Genomic DNA, 25,355 nt, shown 5'->3' on the forward strand with positions numbered 1-25,355 from the left:
TGGATGCAGATGTCACTGTCCTGGCCCCTCCCCAATGCGTGTCGACACGGGGTCACATGTTTTCCTCCAGGGGGATACCTCATGAGTCTAGGGCAGGGGTCTCAAACTGGTGGCCCTCCAGCTGTTGTAACTACAAGTCCCATGAGGCATTGCAAGGCTGACAGTTACAAGCATGATTCCCTCAGGCAGAGGCATGATGGGGCTTGTAGTGCCGCAAAAGCTGGAAGGCCACAATTTTGAGACCCCTGGTCTAGGGGATTCAATGGGGTTTAAGTAATCTTTAACCATACTTTTAAAGTTTTTCTCCTTAACCATACTTTTAAAGTTTTTTTGCACACATTAAAAATTTTTTAAAGTAGTTGTAAACCCAGATAACTAAAATGAAACTGAACATTTTAAGTAAATCAGCAAAGCGGCACAACTCATTTGTGCACAGTCTGACAGGGATGCAAGCAGCCTGTCATCTGTAATCCTCCCTGCTTTGCTACTGGAAAAATAATCTGACACATGCAAAATGTGTCGCCATGCTTCCCCTCCTTTTGACTTGCATGCAGAGGAGACTCTCTTGCACAACCATGAGTGAAGGGTGCGTGTGTCCTGCTGCCCCAGTCAGAGTAAAAGAGCATTTTTGTTTTAAGTGATTGTAAACGTCATATGCTTCATTTCTCAAATGCACCATTTTATAGTTTATGTAAAAATCCAAACTGCTGTATTACCTCTGTATTTTCAGCTCTGTGCTTGATAAACCACTCTGCCAATATTGTGTAACTATGAAAACAGAACTTGCACTATTTTATTCTCCAGGGTTTCTTCTTTCAGAAAATATAATGTTTGGGGGTTTTAACTAGTCTTCAGGCTATTAAGTGGTTGTAAACCTCATGTGCATAATTTCTCCAATACACGCACCATTTTATAGTTTCCGTAAAAATCCAAACTGCTGTATTACCTCTGCGTTTTCGTCTTAGCCTATCACAGTCAATGGGTGGTGGAGTCAGGGCATCACTGGCCCCACCTCCCACCTGTACAACCCACTTCCCCAGGAGGGAGTGATGTGTGTGCACACTTCCCACACCGTGCACGCTGCTAAGCTGGCGCTAGATTGTTTGTACAGCAGGGATGTGGGGTCAGTGATGTTATGACTCCCCTTCCGGTTCATAGACATGCCCATGGACTGGAGATTTTCAGAGAGCTTTGTGACAGGCTTAGAGATGAAAATACAGAGGTAATACAGCGGTTTTGGATTTTTAAACTATAAATGGTGCATTTATTGGAAAAATTATGCATATGAGGTTTGCAGCCATTTAAGGCCTGAAGATTAGTTTAAACCCCCATTATATTTTCTGAAAGCTGAAACCCTGGAGAAGAAAAGGGTGGCAGTTCCTTTTTCATAGTTCCGCAATATTGGCACAGTGGTTTATCAAGCACAAATACAAAAAAAAAAATACAAAATGAGGTTGTGTTGAGTAAAGAGATATCTAATGTGTCGAGCCTTAAAATTGCGTTCGTGAAAAGATATCGAACTTTGGTAACCAGGTCAGTGTTAATCATAAATAATGATTTTAGAATTATTCCTCTCGGGTGTGTGCGGAGAAAGGTAACCTGTCTAGCTCAATCGACCTTTTTGTGTGTATATGTGAGTGTCCCCCTCCCCCCCCCCTTTTTTTTTTTTTTTCTTTTCCACTTTTTTATACATCTGTTAATTTGGTTCAAATTCATCCCTTCATTTCTTAAGTGTGGTTGCACAGATCTCCCCCTTCTGACAACACTGCTAAGATGGGAGATGAATTTGTGAGAACTGTGGGCTCCAGCAGAAGGTGCTGCTCCAAAAACCAGTGCTGCCATTCACAAAAACAGCTCACTAAGCGAGGAAGCGGCTGTGTGATCTGTCAGTTTTATCAATAAGTGATTAGTGATGTTTTACTGCTATACGCCGCACCAACCGAATATTGCTGACTGCTCATTTTACATGTAAATGCAAAACCATGGATACAAAGCTCATCTAAAAAAAAAGTCCTATTTAGACAGGTCTCAGTGAAGTAGATTGCAGCCCACGTCACCAAACATTGGACCTATAACAAAGTTACTTTAAAACTGTACCCTATATGTGGACCAGGGGCCACAGGGTGGCGATCCTATGAATATAAAAGCATAAATATTCAAAAAGTAGGGAAAGAAATCCCCAAAGGTATTCTTCAAAAAGGATACAAAAATATAAAGGACTAGTGATCTTTATTTACCAAGACAGATTTAGTAAACACCTCTGATGATACACATCTAGAAAATATATATATTTTAATTACAAATACTGTAATGCATCTACACACAAGGCAGACACTTTACACAGAGCCAAAGCTCTGAATGATCTTTTGTTATTATGAATGAACATGCAGCATTGATCATTCATATTTGCAACAGAACACTCTAAAGGAGAGTGGGCTGACTGTACCTACCCCCATAGGAACACCCGTAATTTGGGCTGAAAAAGGGGGTGGAGCTACAGCCATCATATAGAGTAATTGTTTAAGGGGATAACTGGTCCCCTGGAAAGTTAACTGTTTATTTTTTTTTATTAAACTTGACTGCTGTCACATAGGGGACCAATAGCCCTCTATGTGGTAATGTATTTACTTTGACAGGGATCTATTTGACACCTGATGACTCAATTGCATGCCACTGAAGCCGGTGGTGGCACATCACAAATATGAGGCTCTATAGCAGCAATCTAGCAGTTGTACGGATGTTGGATTGTTGGCTTGGCATTTACAAACACTGTAAACTGTGTCCTCCACCTTCTGCTGCTGATATGATGTATTGTGGTCAGTAAAAATGTTCTAAAGCATGGTGAGGGTTGCATTTGGCGGCTGCTTAATTTTTACATTATTTCCTGAGTTTCTCAAGATGCTTTGTTAAATTATCGATCTCATCTCTGTGACATCAATACTGAAATCCTTTTGCACTTAGAGATTTTAAATATCTAACATCTCCCACCTAACTCTGACATTGTGGGGGCTTGTGTCTTTCCTGTGTGTGCCCCTGTTATATTACAGAATTTATACAGGATGGATCTAGACTATACCTAAAAGGATAGTTTGTGTGGGATCCTCACTACTGCTGTTCTGAAAGACGCTAACAAAAGATTCTGCTGTGTCCAGTAATCAGAATTTCCATATTGATTACATTTATTTTTAAAGAAAGTATTCCATACAGCTTAATTCTGAGCAGGAAAAGGGAATGGAAAAGTTTTGATGTGTTCAACATGTAACATAATGCTGCTGTTTCCCTATTGTAGTTTTATAACCACCTCTTGAATTCATGATGCATAGCTGCTTGGCTGTCTAATATTTTTTAATCCCGTCAAACTTGTTCTTTGTAATCTTTTTCTTCTTACATTTGCGATCTGTCCAGTAATGTTTTCTAGGGACTGCAAGCTTGTCTATTCATTTCGGAAAAAAAGTTGCTTGTAAAGCTTGGTACACTGTCAATATTAACATTTTAATTCATCCACAGTGACTCTGTTCCGATGACTGCACATTATGATTGCATTGCCCGATTGACTGTATACGTTTTATTTATATAAAAAAAAAACTGACTTTAAATCCTATTTTATTTTTAGGTTAGAACAGCCAGATGCTAAGAGGTTGCAAACTGAGGATAACGCAGTGGTGTCTGCTGCTCCAGTGGCCGCTGCAGCAACAGCAACCGCAACAGGAACAGTGCCATCAGCATATAACTATAACAATTGGTACCAGGTATGAGCCTTGGAGAGTATTTTATTTGGCACCAGGACAGTATGAAATGTTTAAACTGTGAAAATGTACAATTTTAAGGGAATTTTTTTATTTTTTTTAAAATTTTGAAATTGATGGCAGCAACATGTTTCAAAGCTGGTATAGGGCAAAAAAAAAGCTGCATCCTCCCAACTAAAGAGGAAAGGGACCTTCCAGCTTGTTTTCAGCGCTCAGTTCAGAAGCTGGAATCTCTGATGGTATGGAGGTGCATTAGTGTGTATAAATAGGCAGTTTACACATCTGAAAAAGCACCATCAATGCTGACAGGTCTAGCCAGGTTTTAGAGAAGCATATGCTCCCACCCGCAGGATGTCTTTTTCGGGGAAGGTCTTGTTTATTTCAGCAGGACAATAGTAGATTGCATGGCCTCATAGTAGAAGAGTCTGGCTGCTTAACTGGCCTGCCTGCAGTCCAGATCTTTCAAAAACTGAAAATATTTGCCACTTTGCAAAACAAAAAATGCAACCAAAAAGACCCAAGACTGTTGAGCAGGCAAGAATGGGATAACATTCTGCTCCCAAAACTCCAGCAACTGGTCTCAGTTCCCAGATGTTTACAGAGTGTTAAAAGAGGAGATGCTACCCCGTGCTAAACATGGCCCTGTCAACTTTTTTGAGACGTTTTGCGGTCATCAGTTTCAAAACTTTCTCATTTTATCTTAACCCCTTCAAGCCGAAGTTAAACATATATGCGGCCACACTGCACTGGGCTTTTTTACGTGGGGCTGCATATGTGTTTTTTCTTTGTGCTGGGAGCGCGCAGCACAGCGTGCTCCCAGCACAGAGACTGGGGTCTTACCGAGGGCCCCGTACTAAAGATCGGGACCCGGATCTCCCGATTTCCATGTCACTTGATCGTCGTGGTAGCCAATGATTGGCTACCACAGTGATCAGTCACTGTGAAGCACGCCCCTGTGTTTTTGTTTTTTTCTTTCTGTGAATGGAGCAGAAGCATACAATGTATCTTTCTTGTTCCTTTGTAGAAAGTGTAAAAAAAAAAAGATAAAAAAATACCCAGATTAAGGTTTGATCTAAGTCAGGGTTAGTGTTTGGGTCAAGTAAGGGTCAAGTAAGGGTCAAGACAGGTGGTGGTTTTTTTTTTTTTTTTTTTTTTGAATTTGCATCAGTGTTGGTGTGTGTTTTAAGACAAAAACAGCTAAATGTGCACTATTGCTTCTGGGCTGTACTACGGGTTCAAACAATTACTAACATACACAAATGTAGTATTCACTGCGATCATCCCAAGTAGGAGAATTTATTTTTGGTTGTTCTTTGGTGGTAGGGTATGGTAGTAACGAGATATATACAGGCGGTCCCAGGTTACAAACACCTGACTTACAAATGACTCTTACTTACAAATGGATGGAGACAACAGGAAGTGGGGGGAAATCTACCCCTAGGAAGGGAAATTCACTCCTGTAAGAGTTATCATGAGAAAAAGGTGTCTCCACTGAAGCTTTATCACCAATCTTTCCACAACAACCCAAAATTTTCAAAATCCAATTGTCACAGGGACAGGAGGTGAGGAAAAATCTTCTGAACAAATGTTTCCCTGCTACAGGACTATACTGTTTCTCTACATGGTTGGGACGCCCTCCAGTCCTCCCCCCTACCTCTGGCTAATATTTCCTATTGCACCGTGGTTACATTGGCCCAACCAGGAATGTATATTGTTTACGATGTGCTGCACCAGGGCGGGAATGATGTTACATGTACATACCTAAATTGCCTGCCTTAATATTTACCATTTCCCTGCCTATGCTCGTCTTCTTTTATGGGCCTCCTGATAAGGGGATGGAGCTCTTTTGCACAAATAGACTTGCATATACTGTCATTTCTGTGAAGGTGTGTGCAGCCCTTCTAGCGGGGTGAGTTATGTGTCAGCCATAAGTGTTGCCTAGTAGTCCTACGTGGCATGTTCAGTCTGCTGCCCATTGGGGTTTACATCCCACCATCCTTGTGCCCTGAGACTAATGTATAACCCCTCCCCTGATGTGGGAAACAGGTGCCAGTGGCTAGGGCCCTACCTTCTCCAGGTTTCTCCCCCACCTCCCCTGTCTTTCCCCCGTAACCATCCTTTCCTTCCCCCTTCCTTCCCCTCCTCACTTTCCCCACCCCCATGGAATCCTCAAACGTATGCTGAACCCTCGTGAACACTTCTGGTATTCTGTTATACCTCTGCTGTGATTCGGGTGAGCTGGACATCAGTGCCCGGGGGTATATGGAGATTCCCCTCTCCCTTTCGGGGAAGGGGTAACTCTCATGCAGACGCTTGGAGATGTGGTATGCCCTGAATCCCTGTGTACATTGGGTTACATGACGGGAATAACGTTATGGCTTGTTATGGTTTACGTTACTAGACGTACTATTTACCGCATTTGCTGCTCTTCGTACTGCTGTCGCATATTAATGCATGTTGATTTATACAGTTTCGGCTCAACTGTTTTCATTGATTTTCAAGGTCAGGGTGGGTGGAGGCGGCCGGGGCTCAATTCCTGAATGTTTCTAACCACACCCCCACATAAGCCAACGCTCAGTCTCCAGTCTTGGACTGGTGAGCGTAATTTCAATTTAGTGATGCATTTTCTTTTTCTGCTCAACTACTACTAATCTTTTCTAACCCCCCCCCCCCCTTTTTTTACCCCATTCCATCCCTACCCATGAAGGTTATCAATGTGATTTCGCTCAACGCTAAGGGACATAATGTTCCAGAGAAGACAGATGCTCCTGCTAGACTTAGTCTTAGATCGGATATAGCTTTTGTACAGGGGACCCATTTTAGGGACGACAAATTACCCATACTGAAGAATAGGTCCTTCCCAATGGTTTACCATTCCACCAAATCAACGGCAAAGTCACTATTTTTTTCGAGCAGAGTGCCATGGTCCTGCATAGAGTCCATTACAGACTCTGGAGGTTGCTTCCTGTTTTCGAAAGGCATGATTGGCGGTCTCAAAGTTATCTTGGCAAATCTCTACGTACCTAATGACCACCAAGATGTCTTCTTGAGTAAGGCACTAGCTCGACGGATTTTGCCAAAGGGCATCTGATTGTGGGGGGAGACCTGAACTCCCATCTGAGGATACTTCCTTAGGTGTGTCCTCCATCTCCCCTGGCTCCCGTAAACACATTGCCCATTCTTTACATAAGAGCCAACGAATTGATGTGTGGTGCCTTTTACATCCCTCAGAGATTTCACTTTTTATTCCCTGCCCCACAAGGTATACTCACGCATTGACTAATTTTTGATAACTCACGCTCAATTACACGCAGTACGCGCTTCCACCATAGGCTCCATTACGTGGTCTGGCTATTCCCCGGTTTTCCTGTCCTATGCTCTCACTGACTCCACGACATTCAGTTCCAAAAGCTGGAGGCTAAATGAAAGCCCTTCTGCAGGACCATGAGGTGCTTGTGGATGTCACAAAGGAACTTGAACTTTACTTCAAGACCAATGACACACCAGACTGTGATCCCGGTATTGTTTGGGAGGCACACAAAGTGGTCATTCGCTGTGTGCTTATCAAGCATGGAGCGAGGCTCAAGCGACAACGCACCAAACAGTTAACGTCTTTGTTGGAGGATTTGAAGGCCCTGGAAGCCTGCCATAAACATGGACCATCTCCCTCCCTGGAGAAAGACCTCCACCTGGCGCACACAAATTGCAGACCTCCTGCAATTCAAAGCCAAAGCAGCGCTACAGATCTGTTGGAAAGTATTGTACGAATCCGGAAATGTGGCACGATGCTACCTAGATCCCTGAGAGAACAGAAACTGGCAACCTATGTGCCATAATCTGACACTGCCACGCAGACCCAAGGTTACAATGCCTCACGACGTTGAAAGGGAGTTTCAGAAATTTTATAACTCACTATACAACCTGACAAATAGGTCTCCACCACTGGAACACATAGAATGTGGATAGGGAAGCCTTGGAAGACTCCATCACTACAGAGAACTCCAGGGAGCCATAGGGGCCACTAAACCAGGGAAGGCGCCAGGACGGCCTTACTATCCAAAATTATAAGGTCTTACTACCTCTTGCCCCATTCATGACCAAACTGTTTAACGCAATAGGCTCTACTGCAACATTTGCGGTAGACACCTTACAGGCCCATATATCGGTGATCCCTAAGGAGAGAAAACACCCAACCTTCTGTGGCAGCTATCGGACGATTTCACTGCCAAATCTAGACCTCAAACTCTTTACGAAAATTTTGGCGATTAGGATTCAATATCTTCCGAATCTCGTCCATTTAGATCAAGTAGGCTTCGTCCCCACCCGAGAAGCTAGAGACAATACCACCAAGGTCCTAAATTTATTACATGTAGCCAACAAATCCCGCACCCAATGTATGCTTCTGAATACCGACACGGAAAAGGCCTTTGACAGGGTGAATTGGAGCTTCCTGCTTTCAGTTTTAAAGTATGCTGGCTTCGGCACCAATATGCTTCATATATCCTCGCCCCTCAGCTCAAGTTTGAGCCAATGGGGTTCTGTCAGAACCCTTTAAAATCACAAATGGAATGCGACAAAGATGCCTATTGTTACCCCTCCTCTTCGCCCTGTCATTGGAACCCTTTTTATGTTCCGTATGTCTAAACCCGGATGTAACCGGCATAACGGTCGGAGATACCCAACACAAAATCTCGGCCTACGCTGACGATATGTTCTCCCTCACGACTCCTCTGATCTCACTCCTGAATTTTATGAAAGAATTTGAGATATGGAGCCCTCTCCAATCTCTAAATTAATTTCTCAAAGTCCGAGGCAATGGGAATCAATCTCCCGCAGCAGACTCTCACAACTCCAGAGCAACTTTAAATTAAAATGGAACAGTACGGCACTGACATACCTGGGCACGCTTATCCCTCCCAACATATCCAAACGAATTTTTCCGCCGCTACTTCCCCCACTGCAACATTCTTAAAATGAGTATCCTTCCTAAGTTCCTTTTTTATCTTCTACAAGCTCTACCCATCCATGTCCCATCCAACTACTTCAAACAGATTCAAGAAGCATTTTTTGCATTCACATGGGCCCATAAACGCCCGCGATTGAAACGCAGCCAGCTCACACTACCTATCAATATGGGGGTCTCGCAGTACCAGACATACGCAAATACTACAAGGCTATTCACCTAAGCAGACTCCTGGACTGGAATAGACCTGGCGACTTCAAATTATGGGTTCGGATTGAACAATCTCAAAGTGTCATACCCCTTGGTAAACCACCTTGGTGCTATGTCTCTCTACCAAGAGAAGTGAAAAACCACCCTCTGATTGGCCAAACAGCTAAACTCTGTTCAACCTTGCTTACACACACCCTCCTTTCATCCCTGACCTCGCTTTTATTCCCAATATTGGGGAACAAACTTTTCACCCCGGGATTTCAGGATCCAACTTTTCCGAACTTGATGGGGACAGGACGCTCACAAGCCTCTCACTTCTTGATTGGGGGGAGCTGGCCGTCTGTCTCGGCACTTGCCAGTCCTGCTGGTGCCTTTTTGTTTGGGATTTTGGAGGGCTCTTCAACTCGCTCATTTACTTAGATCCCTCCTGTCCCCGAGCAGCTTTAGTAGACCGCTCACAACTTTTGAGGAGTACTGCTCGGATTTGGGAGCCATGCCCCACACGCCCTCAGCCAACTACAACCTACTGATCACACCTTCGGAACCCCATTCCCTAGGTTGCATGTGCCAAAGGGAGCGAGCTTTTGGTACATTGTTCAGTACTCAAAAAAGACATATCCTCCATCTGCACAAAGGTACAAGAGACTAACTTTAAAATTTTAACTAGATGGTATAGAACACTGGTGAGATTACATGCAATTTTTCCTGCACCTTCTGATTATTGCTGGGGATACAAGAAAGAACGAGGCACCAGTCTCCATATTTTTTTGGACCTGTCCCAAACTAAAACACTATTGGAAGAAAGTCAAATGCATTGCCCAAAAATTCACAGAACGCCCGATACTGGACGACCCAGCCTTTTTCCTCCTCCATGCCTCTAATGCCCCTCGGGGAATCTTCAAAAAAAAACAATCATTCGCCATCTCCTTGACGCTGCCAAGGCATGCATTCCTCTTAAACGGAAATCCCCACAACCTCCGACCATAGGGATGTGGCTTACAAAAGTAGGGGAAATGAATAAACTGGAGGCCTCATTCTCTTGGCACGCCACCCACAGGAACGCTACTCCAAGACTTGGTCACTTTAAAATGTTAGTCTCTGATGAAGGTTGAGCCCATCTTGACTGTGACCCTGCCCACTAAACAGATCTTACTTGGACCTCGATCCCACTTGGTATTCTTGATATACCAAACCTGCTCCCCATCTACGACCACACATTTCGTATCTTTCCATTCCCTCCGACATCCCCCCCCCTCCTTTTCCCATCACATCCCCTGTTCTTCTCACTCTCTAACTTAGTACTTTTCTTCCTACTCTTACGCTCCTTTTGTTTTGTTTGCATTTTTCTCATATGCTACGCCGTTTCTTTTTTATGGACCAGTGTCTATGTGGCTCCATGCTACTCCTTTTCTATATAGAATTAAATTGATTTGGGCTGGTTCCGAGGCCTTGTCCTATCGGAAGATACTGGAGTTTTGGCTATGACTTACCTTAATCATACCCGGCTCTGAGGTCCTATCCTCCTTTTAACCTGGCATATACAAGGCACCTCGGGTAGCCAATGGACGCAATGTCATCCTGGGTTTACAGCGTTTCATTTTATGTAATGCATATGTTATGATGTATGGTATACCAAAACTGTTCATATGGTGTATGTCTCTTTTGACTAAAAAATTTGAAGAAAATAAATCTTCTGAACAGGGGCACAGACAGCAAAACAAACATTACAGGGGTGTTAACCCTTCCCTATGCTATCCAAAAAACCTTAAATTATTTTTTGGCTGGAGCTACACTTAAAAAATGTACCTGCTCCAACTTGCATACAAATTCATCTTGAGAACAAACCCACAGACCCTGTCTTGTTTGTAACCTGGGGACCGCCTGTACAACTAAATTTTAAAAAAGGTGTGTGTGGTTTTTTTTTTTTTTTTTTTTTTTTTTTTTTTTTTTTTTACTATTTTGGGCCAGTTTTCCTTTTTAATAAAAAAAAAAAATCATGTGATATCCATAACTATTTACTATCAAATGAGAGCTCAATTTGTCCTGGAAAAAAAACTATAATCCACCTGGATGCACAAAGTAGTTATGATATGTACGGTATTACAAACACATGTCAAAATTGCAACATTGTGCTTGGGCATTTAGATTTTTTTACCTTTAGGTGTGAAGGGGTTAAAATGGTACAGTCAGTTTAGTGATAGTAGTAGTGGCTACTACTATGTGAATCCTTCAAATTATTGATAATGTTCTTTGTATTTTCTATTTCTGCAGTACAACTACCAGAATGCTGGAGCCTGGAACTATGGGCAGTATTACCATCCTCCTTCCACCTGATGCCTTACCATTTCACCTACGAATCCCTTTTCACAACAGAAGTTGATCTAAGTTATAAAGTGTGCTAATTTTGTCTTTCACTTTGGGGGAAGGTTTATGGTACCTGAGAGTATCCAGGTTCTGAGCACTGTTCGTGATCTGTTTCTGAAATTTACAGAAAAAAATACATTTTTCCCTTTAATAACCTCCCCTGTTCATTTTCCACTTGCTGGAAAATATTCATTACATATAATTTTTTTTTTTCCTCGGTCTTTATATTTTGTGTAAATTGGACAGAAACAACTTTGTTCTGGAAAAAAGTCTTTCTGTTAGAAGCCTTTCTACAAAGAAGTGTTAAGGGACATCCCTGCACAATTGAAATGTACGGCTAACATTGTCTGGGGAAATTTTCCAGTTAAATGTTATATTTGCAGATTTTGTTTGTTCTTTTTTAGAAGCATCTGGATTTTTAGAAGCTTTTCTGTATTGCTATTCATCTGTATGTATCTTCTTTTTACCACAGTTGGTCATGTTTTGTTGCCAATAAACAGTTGGATAATACGTCAACATTTTCTTCTGTAAGCTATATTAAAGGTTATCGCATGCTGAAAACAATGAAAATGAATCGACTATTAAAAGCCAAAATATCAAAACCATCCTTCACTGCAATATTCACCTTAAAGCATAACTTCACTTTTTTGTTGAGAAAAAAAAATTCCCCTCTGGGTGATCAATGTACTTTGCAAGGATTGTAACAAGCTTTGATGCAGATTTCTACCTTTTTTGTTCTGAAGAAATTTTGTATGTTTCTGTGTCCATGTGGGAAAGTGAGTATAATGGGAGTGGTTTCATTATTAGCTGCTGCACCTGCATGGTACTGAGGAAAGCTGCTGGGCCTGCACCCCTTTAGACATGTTCCTATTGGAAGTATCTCACCAAAAATGACTTTTGTTGCAGGGGATGCCTGAAATCTGACTTGTATCTTAGTGCAGAAAATCAGCCAATCGCACAAGCAGAAAGTTATGTTTGAGGGGGATTCTGTGTACAGAACACCTCCAGGTAGCCATATTGCATTTTTAGAAAATTACAGAGCTGTAGATTGAGTGCTGGTTCACACTGCAGTGATGCGGAAACCCTGCGAATCCACTGCGGTTTCCCGCATCGCATGTCTCCCGGCGACAGTTCCCACTGCCCCATGTGAAACTGCTGGGAGTGTCAATTAAAAGTTGACACCCCCAAATCGGTTTGCATATCGCAGTGCTAACTGCATATTTGGACAGGAATCGGATCACATAGGTGTGAACACCCATGCGATCCGATACTGCTGCGGAATTAAAAAGGGTCCTGTGTGAGTTTGGTGGGAATGCAATGCAAATTCAGCCATACTATCTGGCTGAAATTGTGGTGTGAATCACATCCGATGTCTGACATTGCTGCAATGTGAACCAGCACTCAAAAAATAATTTTTAATAACGTTCAATTACAATATGATTCCTCACAATTGTATACTAACTATATATGCCATTTTTTTCTCCCACTAAAGTAGAGTTACCCTTTAAATCTGGAGTTTTCCCAGACAGTACTTATGCCGCCTCTAGATGTTCTCAGTCAGGCCAGCATCATTCAACCTGCTTCTGAGCCCAGGTTATCCTGGATCCTCACCAACCTGTTACTGGACAATGAAAGGAGAAGCTGCACAGTGATGAGCTCATCTGTCACAACTGCTTTCCTTTGCTATCGGCATGCTTCTTGTCAGCACTTGAACTAGTTGGCTCCTTGTACTGCTTCTTCCTCTCACACTGGAGCCATGCTGTACAGGGACTACAAGAGGTTGACACCAGGTCAAATTTAGGTACTTGCATACTTTCTTTTAAATATATTTATTGATGGTATGTAAAAAATGTTTTCATGCTTAGTGCATATTAATAGAAGACTGGACAGCAGCACTCGTGTATATTTGAATACAAACATATAAGAGCCTTAAAATGAAAAATTTTACATTTCCCTTTTAAAATATCCCATAATAAAATCATGCTTAAGACTAATAGAAGTGTGAGGAAATTATGGTTAGTGATAAAAATTAACAACTCACCATGTGATAAACACAAAGGAGTACAAGAAAATAGACCAACCAAAAACAGTGCAATGTTTCTCTGTTGAGTCGGTGCTCCACCACAAATACGCACTTCCACTGCTTATCAGATAATTGGACCCCTAGTGTTTAGGGGGTCTGACAGCACATGACTGAATCAGAGTAATCCAAACTAGCATGAATCGATCTCTGCCATTAAAGCGTTCTCAGCCAGGTAAAACAAAAAAACGGTATAGAAAAAAAGAGAGCATCCATAGTGTAAGAGTTAAAATTTCAACATTGTAAAGAAAAGTACTTGCTAACAATATAACAGATACATCATGTAAAGCAGCTCCGATCAAAAAAGCATGCATGATGTCATCTCTAGAATCTACTGACACGTTTCATCATGTTTTTTTGCATTTTGCTGTGGGCATGCAACATTAATAATCTATTTTGTCTGACCACTCTGCCTCGGGTCTTCAAGGTGCTAGCCCCCCGTTATCACTCTGCTTCACTCTTGGGGCATCACCATAGCGGAAGATCTGAATGACTTTTCTCAGGCTGTCAGCCTAATCCGTGCAGACCCTACAGAGATATGATTCCAGAAATCAGTGCTGGAATGGTCTCATAGCTTAAGAGTATCTGGGCCTGATCCTAGACATGACCCTGTCCAAGGTTATACTTCCCCTGGTCAAACGCCAGCATCTGCAGTCCTGGAGCCATTCGTCCCTCTGTCTTTACGTTCAAGTTTTGGGCCTAATGGTGGCCTCCTTCAAGGCTGTTCCATGTGCCTGATTTTACACCAAGTCTACATTCTGGCATCCTGCTAAGAGGAAGCAGTCTGGTTCATCCCATATGCCTAATCAGCAGGAACAGGTGTGCTCTGGCATTTTGACTCACAAGCTGAGCATTGGAATTGGGAAAATCCTTCCTCCCAAAGGTACTTGGTCACACCATTCTGACTTGGGCAGAACTTCACGATCCAGACCTCACTGCTGTGTATATTCCAGGCGTTGAAAACTGACAGACTTCTTCGATCACAAATCCCTCAACTCCGGACAATAGTATCTTCACCCTGCAGTTATTAAAGACCTCTCTCGTATTAAAGGGTGGGGAGTTGGCGGGGTTCATGGTCCTCCTGGTTTACAGGTTCAACACACTTGGCAGGTTTGTTTCCAGATTAATGGATCCTCTAGCTTTCATGGGTCAGGCTCTAGTGACTCTAGGATTAGTTCATACCTTTCTTCCTCTGAAGCTTCCTCATAGCTTACACTCAGCCTTTAGTGGTTCAACCTTAGTTGAATGCCTTTTTTACAGGGTGTCGCATTGTTCCTCATGTGTTTCGGAGTGGCTTTGTGCCATCTAAACCTGGTTCTGTTGGTTTGTTAAAGACCCATTGAACCTATTAGTGCTGTTTCTTTGCATGTCCTTTCCTGCAAGATTAACTTTTTCATAATTCATTGAGGCTTGTTTTGGAGTTGGTGACATTCATCTGTAAAGAACTCTTTCTTGTACTACACAGGTAAGTTTGCTGTGCAGAGCTTCTTTCCACGAAGTTTCTTCCTTTCAACTTAACATTCTAAGGAGAGTTCCCTTCATTGCCTGAATGAGGTAGTCAAGTTTATCAACTATAGATCCCCTACAGATCCCTTTTCAACAGTCTGACTCTGTTGCCATTCCTGAAGGTCCCTGTAGGGGAACAGCCTTCTTTTTTGTTCCTCTTATCTACTACCCTGTTTCCCCGAAAATAAGACTTAGCGTGATTGTCGGTGATGGCTGCAATATAAGCCTTACCCCCCAAATAAGCCCTAGTTAAAGTCCTTGTAGGTCTTATTTTCAGGGTAGGGCTTATTTTCGGGGAAAGGGGGTAGGGCTTATATTGCAGCCATCACCGACAATCACGCTAGGTCTTCTTTTCGGGGAAACAGGGTAGTCTAGCTTGCCTACCTTGAGGGCAAGTTTTTCCTTTACCGGTTAAAGCAGACTACTAGATCAGTATAGAAGAATAGGTCTTCTATTCATGTTTAAGTTCTGCCAGGTGGTGTGTTCAGGCCTCCTCTGCTGGCTTCAGTTGTATGATTCTTTAGGTGTCTTTGTAGGCTCTGTTGAACCATGTTTTAGGTCCCAAAAAAAAAACAACGGGTTATTAACCTTTTGGTGGCTCAGTTGCCCACCTCTCATTTGGACTTTATACCTAGCTTCTCATCCTATCTTCCCGTAATCTATGCTTAGGAAAAGAGGAGTTTTGATTTGCCTTTTTTGGAATACTTTACAGAAGACAGGTCCCTCTGTTCTTAATGATCCACCCCTACTATTGCTTGCTAACAAAACCTGAGGCATAGCTGGGGAGGGGGGCGGCAGCAGCATTACCCAATGTAACTGAATACAAGAAATTTTTATTACTAGACATCGGAAGGTACACCAAATATCAGTTTGATCACATATATTTGTCCATGTAAGCAGACATCCAAGGATGCTTATTTATAAATGACCTAAACATCAGCAAAGTTTATCTCTGACCATCCAGAGCCCTTAGAACAGAACAGGCCAGGGCACTGGCCCCTGTAACCATCTTGACTCAGATTCAGAATCCCAATTAATTTCTGCTGACTGGAAGCACCCTGAAGTGTCCTGGGCCCCACCTGTGAATGTGCTTGAGAAGTTCCCGTTTTGTGGCTGAACCAGCATACAATTTTAATAGAAACAAGACCAGTCAGGGGGAAGGCGTTCTTGCCTTTTGAAGATTCTACTGACAGGCAAAAATAATCCATACTCTTATTCAACTGGCTGTTGCTGCCCTCCACCCTGTGTTGGCAGTGACCCTTATCTGTCAGTGTCAGAGTGGTTTAGTTACCTCCCAAGGAGATTTTATTTTCTCAGCAGGGGTAGACACCCATTACAGAGAGCAGGTGGAGCAGATATCTGGAACCGTTGTTGTGAAATGGCCTCCCTCAGTTGTGAAATGGCCTCCCTCTTTCTTGGTGCTCTTTAGCCCCCTTCCTAGCAATTGAAGGTTTGGGTTCTGAGCAGGTAGGCAGTCTGTTCTCTCTATGAATCGGGTAGTTCTTGCCATCATTTCTCAGCCTTTACAGGTAACTCTTGTGTTCTCTGTCACTCTTTCCTGGTCAGTTCATTTGGCTGGAGCACATTAATTTCTGGGACTATCATCTGCTTGCTTTGAACAGATATTTCCTTCCATGCAGAAGGACCTCCTCTTTATTAAAATGCCTACATTGGAGTGTGCTGGACACAATTCAGGTTTTGCCGCTCCCCTGCCTTTGGGAAGGAGTGGGGTGTCCCCTCTGTGAAAGGGAGAGTTGGCGGACTCCTGCGTTGGATGATGCTGAGGGTATTCTCCCTCATGCTGTTCTTTTGAAGGAAAATCCCTTTGAAGCTGGCGCTCCAACCAGTAATGTCTGCTCCAGGAGCCCAACACTAGGTGTGCACACCTGGGGGTGCCTCCGAGACTCCTTGAAGAGCAGACTTCATTGCTGAAGGGCCCTGTGCTTCCTTGGACTTTTATAGGTGAAACTCGCTGGCGTCTGGTGGCAGATTTCTTCTGGATACAAAGGAAAGAACGTTTGTAGGACCTCTTCACCATTGGATTTGGTGTTAGCTTCTTGGAAGATCACCATCCTCCTAGGGAAGGTCCTTCACTTGTCCTCCCTTTAGGTAAATGCTCATGGCATTTTGGCTAAAATTCCTTGCACTTCAGCTGTTGATGCTTCAATGCACCTGTGGTAAGCAGGAGCTTCCTAGCATCATGGTTAGGCAGATCCATTGCCACTTAGGATTGAGCCTTGGGCTATCCCATGTTGACACAGCTGGTCTTTTTGGGCTTATGCTTTCTTTTGGGACCTGTTCCCTCTGGGGTTTATTCACAAAGTCTTGTTTGGTTAACCACATCAAGCTGTTGTCCTTTCTTCCTGTTTTGGGAATTGGTGGGTCCTGGGTGATCAGCTTCTTGCTATGCCAGGTTTTGGCAATTTTCCTTCTGGCGATGACTTCTGCTTTGGCATTAGGTTGATCCTCTGCTCTACCATTTGTGTTGGCGGTACCCCTATTTGGGGGGGGGGGGGGGAGAGAAATGGGGGTTCCACCCCATCCATTTAGACTCTGAATTCCTGTGTCCCTCCAATAGGCACTAAGAACTGAATTTTATAGTAAGTACAAAAATCTTATTTTTGCACGGAGCCTATTGTAGGACACAGGTTTTTACCTTGGTTATATTGATGTCTATAGCAGTATATGACACCAACCTGGGGGAAAAAAAAAAAGCTCACCCAGGATAAACCCCCCCCCCCCATATAACAGGTATGCCTTTGCTTTAGGGCAAGCAGTACCCAAAGTATGATCAAAAACCGGGAGGGAGGATGTTTTGGCTCATGAAAGTTAAGAATAAGGTTCTAGATCGGTTTCCATGCATGGAATGGCTGTTAGGGCAGACGTACAGCTTGCCACTGCCATAAGAAGAACCCCTGAGGTAGAACTACATGCAAAGTGTGTAGCGATAGTTTCAGAGAATGCAGAATACCAAGGTTCATTGCCACAAAGTGATCATGGCCAAACAGGGTGTTATACATGGGAACATTTCATAGAAGGATGCTCTTTTCACCAAACATTTGCGAGGAAGAATGGAAACTTGGTAAAACTGAGACCCAAGCTTAGAGCCCACCTATAGATGTGGGCAAATTTGTTGGTATACCTTTTACAGATCAGTAAAACAATGTTTAATTCCTCGTAAAAAGGAGATACGTTTAAAAGCACTAGTCTCTTCTACACCCTGCATGCTTTGCTTTTGTTATGTCAGTGTAGAAAAGAAAGTGCGAAAAGAGAAACTATTGCTTACTCTACAAAGATTCCAAAAGAGTTGGACGGATTGATTGTTACCTCTAGAAATGATTAGTTGGATTATAGAAATGATGATGGACACATGTATTAGTAAAGGGAATAGATTGCTTGAGTCAGCTTGGTCAAGGTGAAATGAAACACGGCTATGCTTTAGGGGCCATGGGAGTGTAGTAAACCCATTCCTGGAGGTGGTTAAAAGAGGAAAATTTACCCCAGATTGAACAGAAGTCTAATGTGAATAGTAGACAAAGAGATACAGACTGCGCTCCAAGCTCAAGGTACAGCCATGTCTGATCACACCATCTGTTGCTTTTTGAGCGGCAGTGGGCTCACATGAAGAGCCAGAACTCCACTTTTGAAAGACAAACATAAATGCCAGACTGGAATTTGCGAAAATGCATTTTGACAAGCTGCAATGCTTCTTGGAGAATGCCACTTGGACAGATTAAAAACAAACTGGAGATTTTTTTTGGTAGTTCACTTTGGCTCGATGCTCACAGACCAAGGAATGAAAATGACGACATACCTACTGTGCAAAATGGAAGAGGTTGAGATGTGTGTTGGGGCTGCTTTGTGGTGTGTGACACTGGGTACCTTGAATCTGTGCAGGTCTGCAGACTTTCAAGGATTAAGCCTAGAAAGACTCACTATTTTAGAGATTCTCCTGACTCCCTAGATCCAATTATGCATCAGAGTCTGGGGAGCAACTGTCAGGAGTCTTATGAGGATGGCAAAGAGAATTAGCCTGGGTCAATTTAGAGCACATGTCAAACACAAGCCCCAGGGGCCAAATTTGGCCCCCTGGGCCATTTCATGTGGCCCTTGCACCTCTCCTGCAGCTGTGGCAACCCCCTCATTGTTGCCTTCACCTTGTCTCAGCAGCAGAGGGGAGGATAGAACTCCTCCACCAGATCCTGCACTTCTCCATGGTGAGGCTCACATCTGCCCCCCTCCTCTGCAGTTTGCAGCAGAGAGGAAGACAGACCTCCACCTCGCCTTGTCTCAGCTTTCAGCAAACTCCGACCCTCCTCTGGTTCCCCTCCAGATCCTGCACTTTTTGCTTTACAGCTCTGCCCCCAGCTTCTTCCAGCAGCAGCACAAGGGGGGGTGTACTGTTATGTAAGGGAGGGTGAGGGACGCTTGACTTCTGATAGGGGGGAGGGGTCTTGACATCTGATATAAGGGAAAGTGGGGTGCTCTGGACAGCTAGTCTTACAGATACAACTGGCCCTTTGAGAGCAACCATAATGCTGATGCAGCCAACAATGAAATTGAGTTTGACATCCCTGATCTAGAGGAAAGAAGATTGCCAGGAAGTCCTTACTACTGAATCCACTAGGCAACTGGCTGATCTGTAGGTACGTGTACTAGCTGACCACAAAGGCCCTCTGTCTACAAGTGAATATATGATTACTAAGGTGCTGTATACTATACAAGCATTTGGTGTGTTTATTGATTTGACAGTGCAGATTTTTGGATCATAGATATTGGGATGACTCCATATCCTTTAGAAATAGTGATTGTGACCCAAAGGCATGTCCTCTCTGGCTACAAGTAGATCAACTATAGAATCTGCTGGGGAAGACACAGGACCTTGCTTAGAGCCTCCTGTCTATACCAGCCAGAATCGGGGTAAGTTACGCCACAGTCTTGCTTGACTGGAATAGAGATCCACCCTCCACCTAGTGACCCTATCAAAGGGTACAGAATTCTGGATGTTGGTATCTTCACAAGACATGAACAATATGAATTGTGCATTACACTTCAATCTGGGGTAAGTGGATTACAAATGTAAATGCATATTTATAAAATGGGTGTACTTTGTTCTGTGGGGTGATGGCCTATATGGAACTTATCTATTAATTGGTTTTACCTCTGTATGGTTTTGGCCACCATGCTGCAGCTCAGTTTCAGGGTCTTGGCAATCTTCTTATAGCCTAGGCCATCTTTATGTAGAGCAACAATTCTTTTTTTCAGATCCTCAGAGAGTTATTTGCCATGAGGTGCCATGTTGAACTTCCAGTGCCCAGTATGAGAGAGTGAGAGTGATATCACCAAATTTAACACACCTGCTCCCCATTCACACCTGAGACTAACGAGTCACATGACACCGGGGAGGGAAAATGGCTACTTGGGCCCAATTTGGACATTTTCACTTAGGGGTGTACTCACTTTTGTTGCCAGTGGTTTAGACATTAATGGCTGTGTGTTGAGTTATTTTGAGGGGACAAAAAATTTACACTGTTATACAAGCTGTACACTCACTACTTTACATTGTAGCAAAGTGTCATTTCTTCAGTGTTGTCACATGAAAATATAGAATAAAATATTTACAAAAATGTGAGGGGTGTACTCACTTTTGTGAGATATATACACACACAATGTACAGAGAGTACTCTGCCGTACATGCTTTTAGCTCTGAAGAGGAGGGCTGTCCCTCAAAGCTCAAGACATATTGGGTGCTGAATGCAGTTGTATACCCCGCTTTCATGTTTTTACCCACAGGTAAGCCTATAATAAGGCTTACCTGTAGGTAAAATGAATATCTCCTAAACCTGTACGCTTTAGGAGATATTCACCTTGCATGCAGCCTCTGTCGTCAGCGGCGCATGTGCTCTTGAGTGTCCAGCGGATGCTGCCGGAAAATCGATAAAAAACAAAACAAAAGCCCCTTCCTGTTCCAAGATGACTGCACACCAGAGCACACAGCAAGCTCCATAAAGACATAGATTAGCGAGTTTGGGGTGTAGGAACTTGACTGGTCTGCACAGAGTCCTGACCTCAACCCAATAGAACACCTTTGGGATTAATTGTAGTGGAGACTGCGAGCCAGGCCTTCTCATCCACATCAGTGCCTAATTTACAAATGGGTTTCTGGAAGAATGGTCAGACATTCCCATAGACACACTCCTAAACCTTGTGGACATCCTTCCCAGAAGAGTTGAAGCTGTTAGAGCTGCAAAGGGTGGACCAACTCAATATTGACCCCTACGGACTAAAGCCTCGTACACATGATCGGATTTTCGGCCAGGAATTGTGTGATGACAGACTGCCTAAAATCCGACTGTTATTACGCTCCATCAGACAATTGTTGGCCCTCTTTGCCAACAAATGTTGGATGGCAGGCTAGTAAATTTCAGTGGACAGCGGTCTGTTGTCAGATTTTCGTATCGTGTGTACACAAGTCCATCATACAAAAGTCCAAAGTCCAAACACGCATGCTCGGAATCAATGCTCACCAAACATGACATTAGCAGAAGTTGCCCAAAGGGTGGTGCTCAAGAACTGAAATTCCACGTAGTACGTCACTACGTTCATGTTTGTTGGCCGACAATTGTGTGCCGTTTGTATGCAAGACACGTTCACAGCACACAGCCTTCGGACAAAAGTCTGGTGCTTTGCCAACAATCCGACCGCGTGTATGAGGCTTAAGACTCGGATGCCATTAAGGTTCATGTTGTGTGTAAAGGCAGGCGTCCCAATACTTTTGGCAATATAGTGTACATTGATCATCAGTGTTAATCACTAATTACCGTATGCTAAAAACCAAAAGCTAAGTGCAAAGTTTTTATTGATCTCTTGAAAGGGTTATCTGTATTGGGTCTTTACATATGAATTTAGTACTTTCTGCTTACTATTGGAACACAGTCACTGCACTTTAATGCTGTTATGTAAAGTATATGGGTTAGATAACTGTAAAAAATGTATCTGGCAGTTGTTCAGCAAGCATGCTGATTCTACTGTCTAACACACAGAACTAGTAATGGGAGAAGCTGCATGTTTGAATATAAAACTTAATCATAAAAATATGGAGCAAAGAGCTGATAATTCATGAAGATCACATTAAAAATAGATTTTCAGGTAAACGTCTCAGTAATGAGTCTGGTAACGACACTATTTCTGTATGCTTGCTATGGCTCACTTTAAAGGTTTACAGAAATGTATTTTTCAGCACAACCATTGCATATACTGGATGGGGTGAGCACAGGAATCTGCTGATGCTGTAATAGACAAAAAGCTAAGCAGTCAAGTACACTGCCAGCTAAATTAAAAAGTGATTACTGAAAGTGGATCTAAAGTACACAATACCTACCTCCGCTTCAACAATCCCGTACTTTTGGATCCCTAGCTGGCATCTTCTGCCTGCCTTCTTCCAGGGAAGAAGGGTGACCCCTGGGGGTCGCACATCTATGCGTGTCTTACTTCGATGAATGGAGTGGCAACCTCAGCCTGGACTCTGAGCACTACTTACCAAACACTGAGCACCACTTACCAAACACTGCAATGAAGGCAATGAAGGAACTCTCCAAACAAGTAAGGGACAATGTTGTTGAGAAGTACAAGTCAGAGTTAGGTTATAAAAAAATATCCAAATCTTTGATGATCTTTAGGAGCACCACCGAATCTATCATAACCAAATGGAAAGAACATGGCACAATAGCAAAGCTGCCAAGAGACGGCCGCACACCAAAACTCATGGACCGGGCAAGGAGGGCATTAATCAGAGAGGCAGCACAGAGACCTAAGGTAATCCTGGAGGAGCTGCAGAGTTCCACAGCAGAGACTGGAGTATCTGTACATAGGACGACAATAAGCCGTACGCTCCATAGAGTTGGGCTTTATGGCAGAGTGGCCAGAAGAAAGACATTACTTTCAGCAAAAAACAAAATGGCACGTTTTGAGTTTGCGAAAAGGCATGTGGGAGACTCCCAAAATGTATGGAGGAAGGTGCTCTGGTCTGATGAGACTAAAATTTAACTTTTTGGCCATCAAAGAAAACACTATGTCTGGCGCAAACCCAACACATCACATCACCCAAAGAACACCATCCCCACAGTGAAACATGGTGGTGGCAGAATCATGCTGTGGGGATGTTTTTCAGCAGTCGGGACTGGGAAACTGGTCAGAGTTGAGGGAAAGATGGATTGTGCTAAATACAGGGATATTCTTGAGCAAAACCTGTAATACTCTGTGTGTGATTTGAGGCTAGGACGGAGGTTCACCTTCCAGCAGGACAATGACCCCAAACACACTGCTAAAGCAACACTTGAGTGGTTTAAGGGGAAACATGTAAATGTGTTGGAATGGCCTAGTCAAAGCCCAGACCTCAATCCAATAGAAAATCTGTGGTCAGACTTAAAGATTGCTGTTCACAAGCGCAAACCATCCAACTTGAAGGAGATGGAGCAGTTTTGCAAGGAGGAATGGGCAAAAATCCCAGTGGTAAGATGTGGCAAGCTCATAGAGACTTATCCAAAGCGATTTGGAGCTGTGATAGCTGCAAAAGGTGGCTCTACAAAGTATTGACTTTAGTGGGGTGTATAGTTATGCACATTGACTTTTTCTGTTATTTTGTCCTATTTGTTGTTTGCTTCAGAATAATAATAATAATAAAAAAAAACATCTTCAAAGTTGTGGGCATGTTCTGTAAATTAAATGATGCAAATCCTCAAACAATCCATGTTAATTCCAGGTTGTGAGGCAACAAAACATGAAAACTGCCAAGGTGGGGGGGTGAATACTTTTGCAAGGCACTGTATAGGGCTTACCTGTAGGTACAGTGAATATCTCCTAAACTTGCACAGTTTAAGACAGGGCTCTTCAAACTACGGCCCTCCAGTTACTACAATTCCCATCATGCCGAGTCATGTCTGTGAATGTCAGAGTTTTACAATGCCTCATGGGATGTGTAGTTCCGCAACAGCTGGAGGGCCGTAGTTTGAGGATCCTCCCTGGTTCAGGAGATATTCACACTGCATGCAGCCAGTGGCGTCACCAGGAAATGCTCTCTGCAGCTCCGGTGTACCATGCAGGTTTCCTTTCATACTGAGTTTTATGCTTTTGCTATGTAGTCAAAAAAAAAAGTTGAATTTGTGACAGTGTGGTCAAGTGCTTTGGGCTGGTACATTAAAGTATAATTCCAACCTATCCCTACCTAGTCTTAAAAATATTCCCTCCCACCTCCTAACACCTATGCTGTCTAACCTGTGTCAAAAATATGCATATACAGTGGGGAAAATAATTATTTGATCCCCTGTAGATTTAGTAAGTTTGCCCGCTTACAAAGAAATGAAGGGTCTACATTTTTATCATAGGTGTATTTTAAATGATAGAGAAAGAATATCAACCAAAAATCTAGAAAAAAAAAAAGATGATACAAATGTTATAAATGGAGTTGCAGTTCAGTGAGTGAAATAAGTACCGTATTTATCGGAGTATAACACGCACCCCAAGTTTAGGAGGGAATTTTAAGGAAAAAAAACTTTTAGGAGAGAAGTTTAAGGAAAAAAAACTTACATTAAAATGCCCATCAATGCAGCCTTATCTGTCCATCTGCAGCCTTTTCAGTGTCAGTGCAGCCTTGCCCCAGTGCAACTTTGCCCCAGTCCAGCCATGTCAGTGCAGCTTTGTGATAAATTAGATTCAAATTTGGCACTGAGACTGCAGGGATTCGTCGGAGCCGAGATACACATACCCGAGTGTTCTCGGCTTTTTTCGGCGCCGCTCACAGTCACGCCCAGTCCCGCCCTATGATGGACATAACACAGGTCCAGGGGCGGGACTGGGCGTGACGGCGGCGCCGAAAAGAGCCGAGAACACTTGGGTATGTGTATCTCGGCTCCGACGAATCCCTGCAGTCTCAGCGCCAAATTTGAATCTACCCAAGGCTGTATATGTCAGCGGGGACCGCGGCAATTGCTCCGATAACACAAAATCGGCGGGGATCGGCCTATAACACGCACCCACGATTTTCCCCTGATTTTCAGGGGAAAAAAGTGCGTGTTATATGCTGATAAATACGGTATTTGATCCCCTACCTACCAACAATAATTCTGGCTCCCAGACTGGCTACAGTAGGTGCTCATGTGGTACACAAATTAGTCCTGTCAATGTAAGAAGGTGCTCCTAATGACAACTCGTTATGTGTATAAAAGACACCTGTCCACAGAATCTCTTTCTTCCATTCAAACCTCACCATCATAGGCAACACCAAAGTGCAATATTTTTTTACTTTTCTTCTATAATAAATATCCCCAAAAAATATATAAAAAACTAAATTTCTTCCTCAGTTTAGGCCAATATGTATTCTTCTACATATTTTTTGAAAAAAAAAATCGCAATAAGCGTATATTGATTGGTTTGCGCAAAAGTTATCACATCTACAAAATAGGGGATGGCTTTATGGCATTTTTATAAT

The 25,355-nt window shown here is 43.0% G+C and overlaps 1 protein-coding gene across 2 annotated transcripts in view; it reads left to right on the forward strand.

Annotated features, from left to right (window-relative positions):
* Positions 1–11,799, forward strand: part of PRPF39 (pre-mRNA processing factor 39) — an 82,704-nt gene extending 70,905 nt beyond the window's left edge. For both annotated transcript variants that reach the window (XM_073608791.1, XM_073608792.1), the window contains 2 exons: positions 3,614–3,749; positions 11,191–11,799. In XM_073608791.1, coding sequence (XP_073464892.1) covers positions 3,614–3,749; positions 11,191–11,253 — 199 coding nt within the window. In that variant the 3' untranslated portion in view covers positions 11,254–11,799. The remainder of the gene's footprint in view (positions 1–3,613; positions 3,750–11,190) is intronic.
* The last annotated feature ends 13,556 nt before the right edge of the window (positions 11,800–25,355 follow it).

This window comes from Aquarana catesbeiana, linkage group LG13 (genome assembly GCF_042186555.1).
Source record: "Aquarana catesbeiana isolate 2022-GZ linkage group LG13, ASM4218655v1, whole genome shotgun sequence".
NCBI lineage: Eukaryota > Metazoa > Chordata > Amphibia > Anura > Ranidae > Aquarana > Aquarana catesbeiana.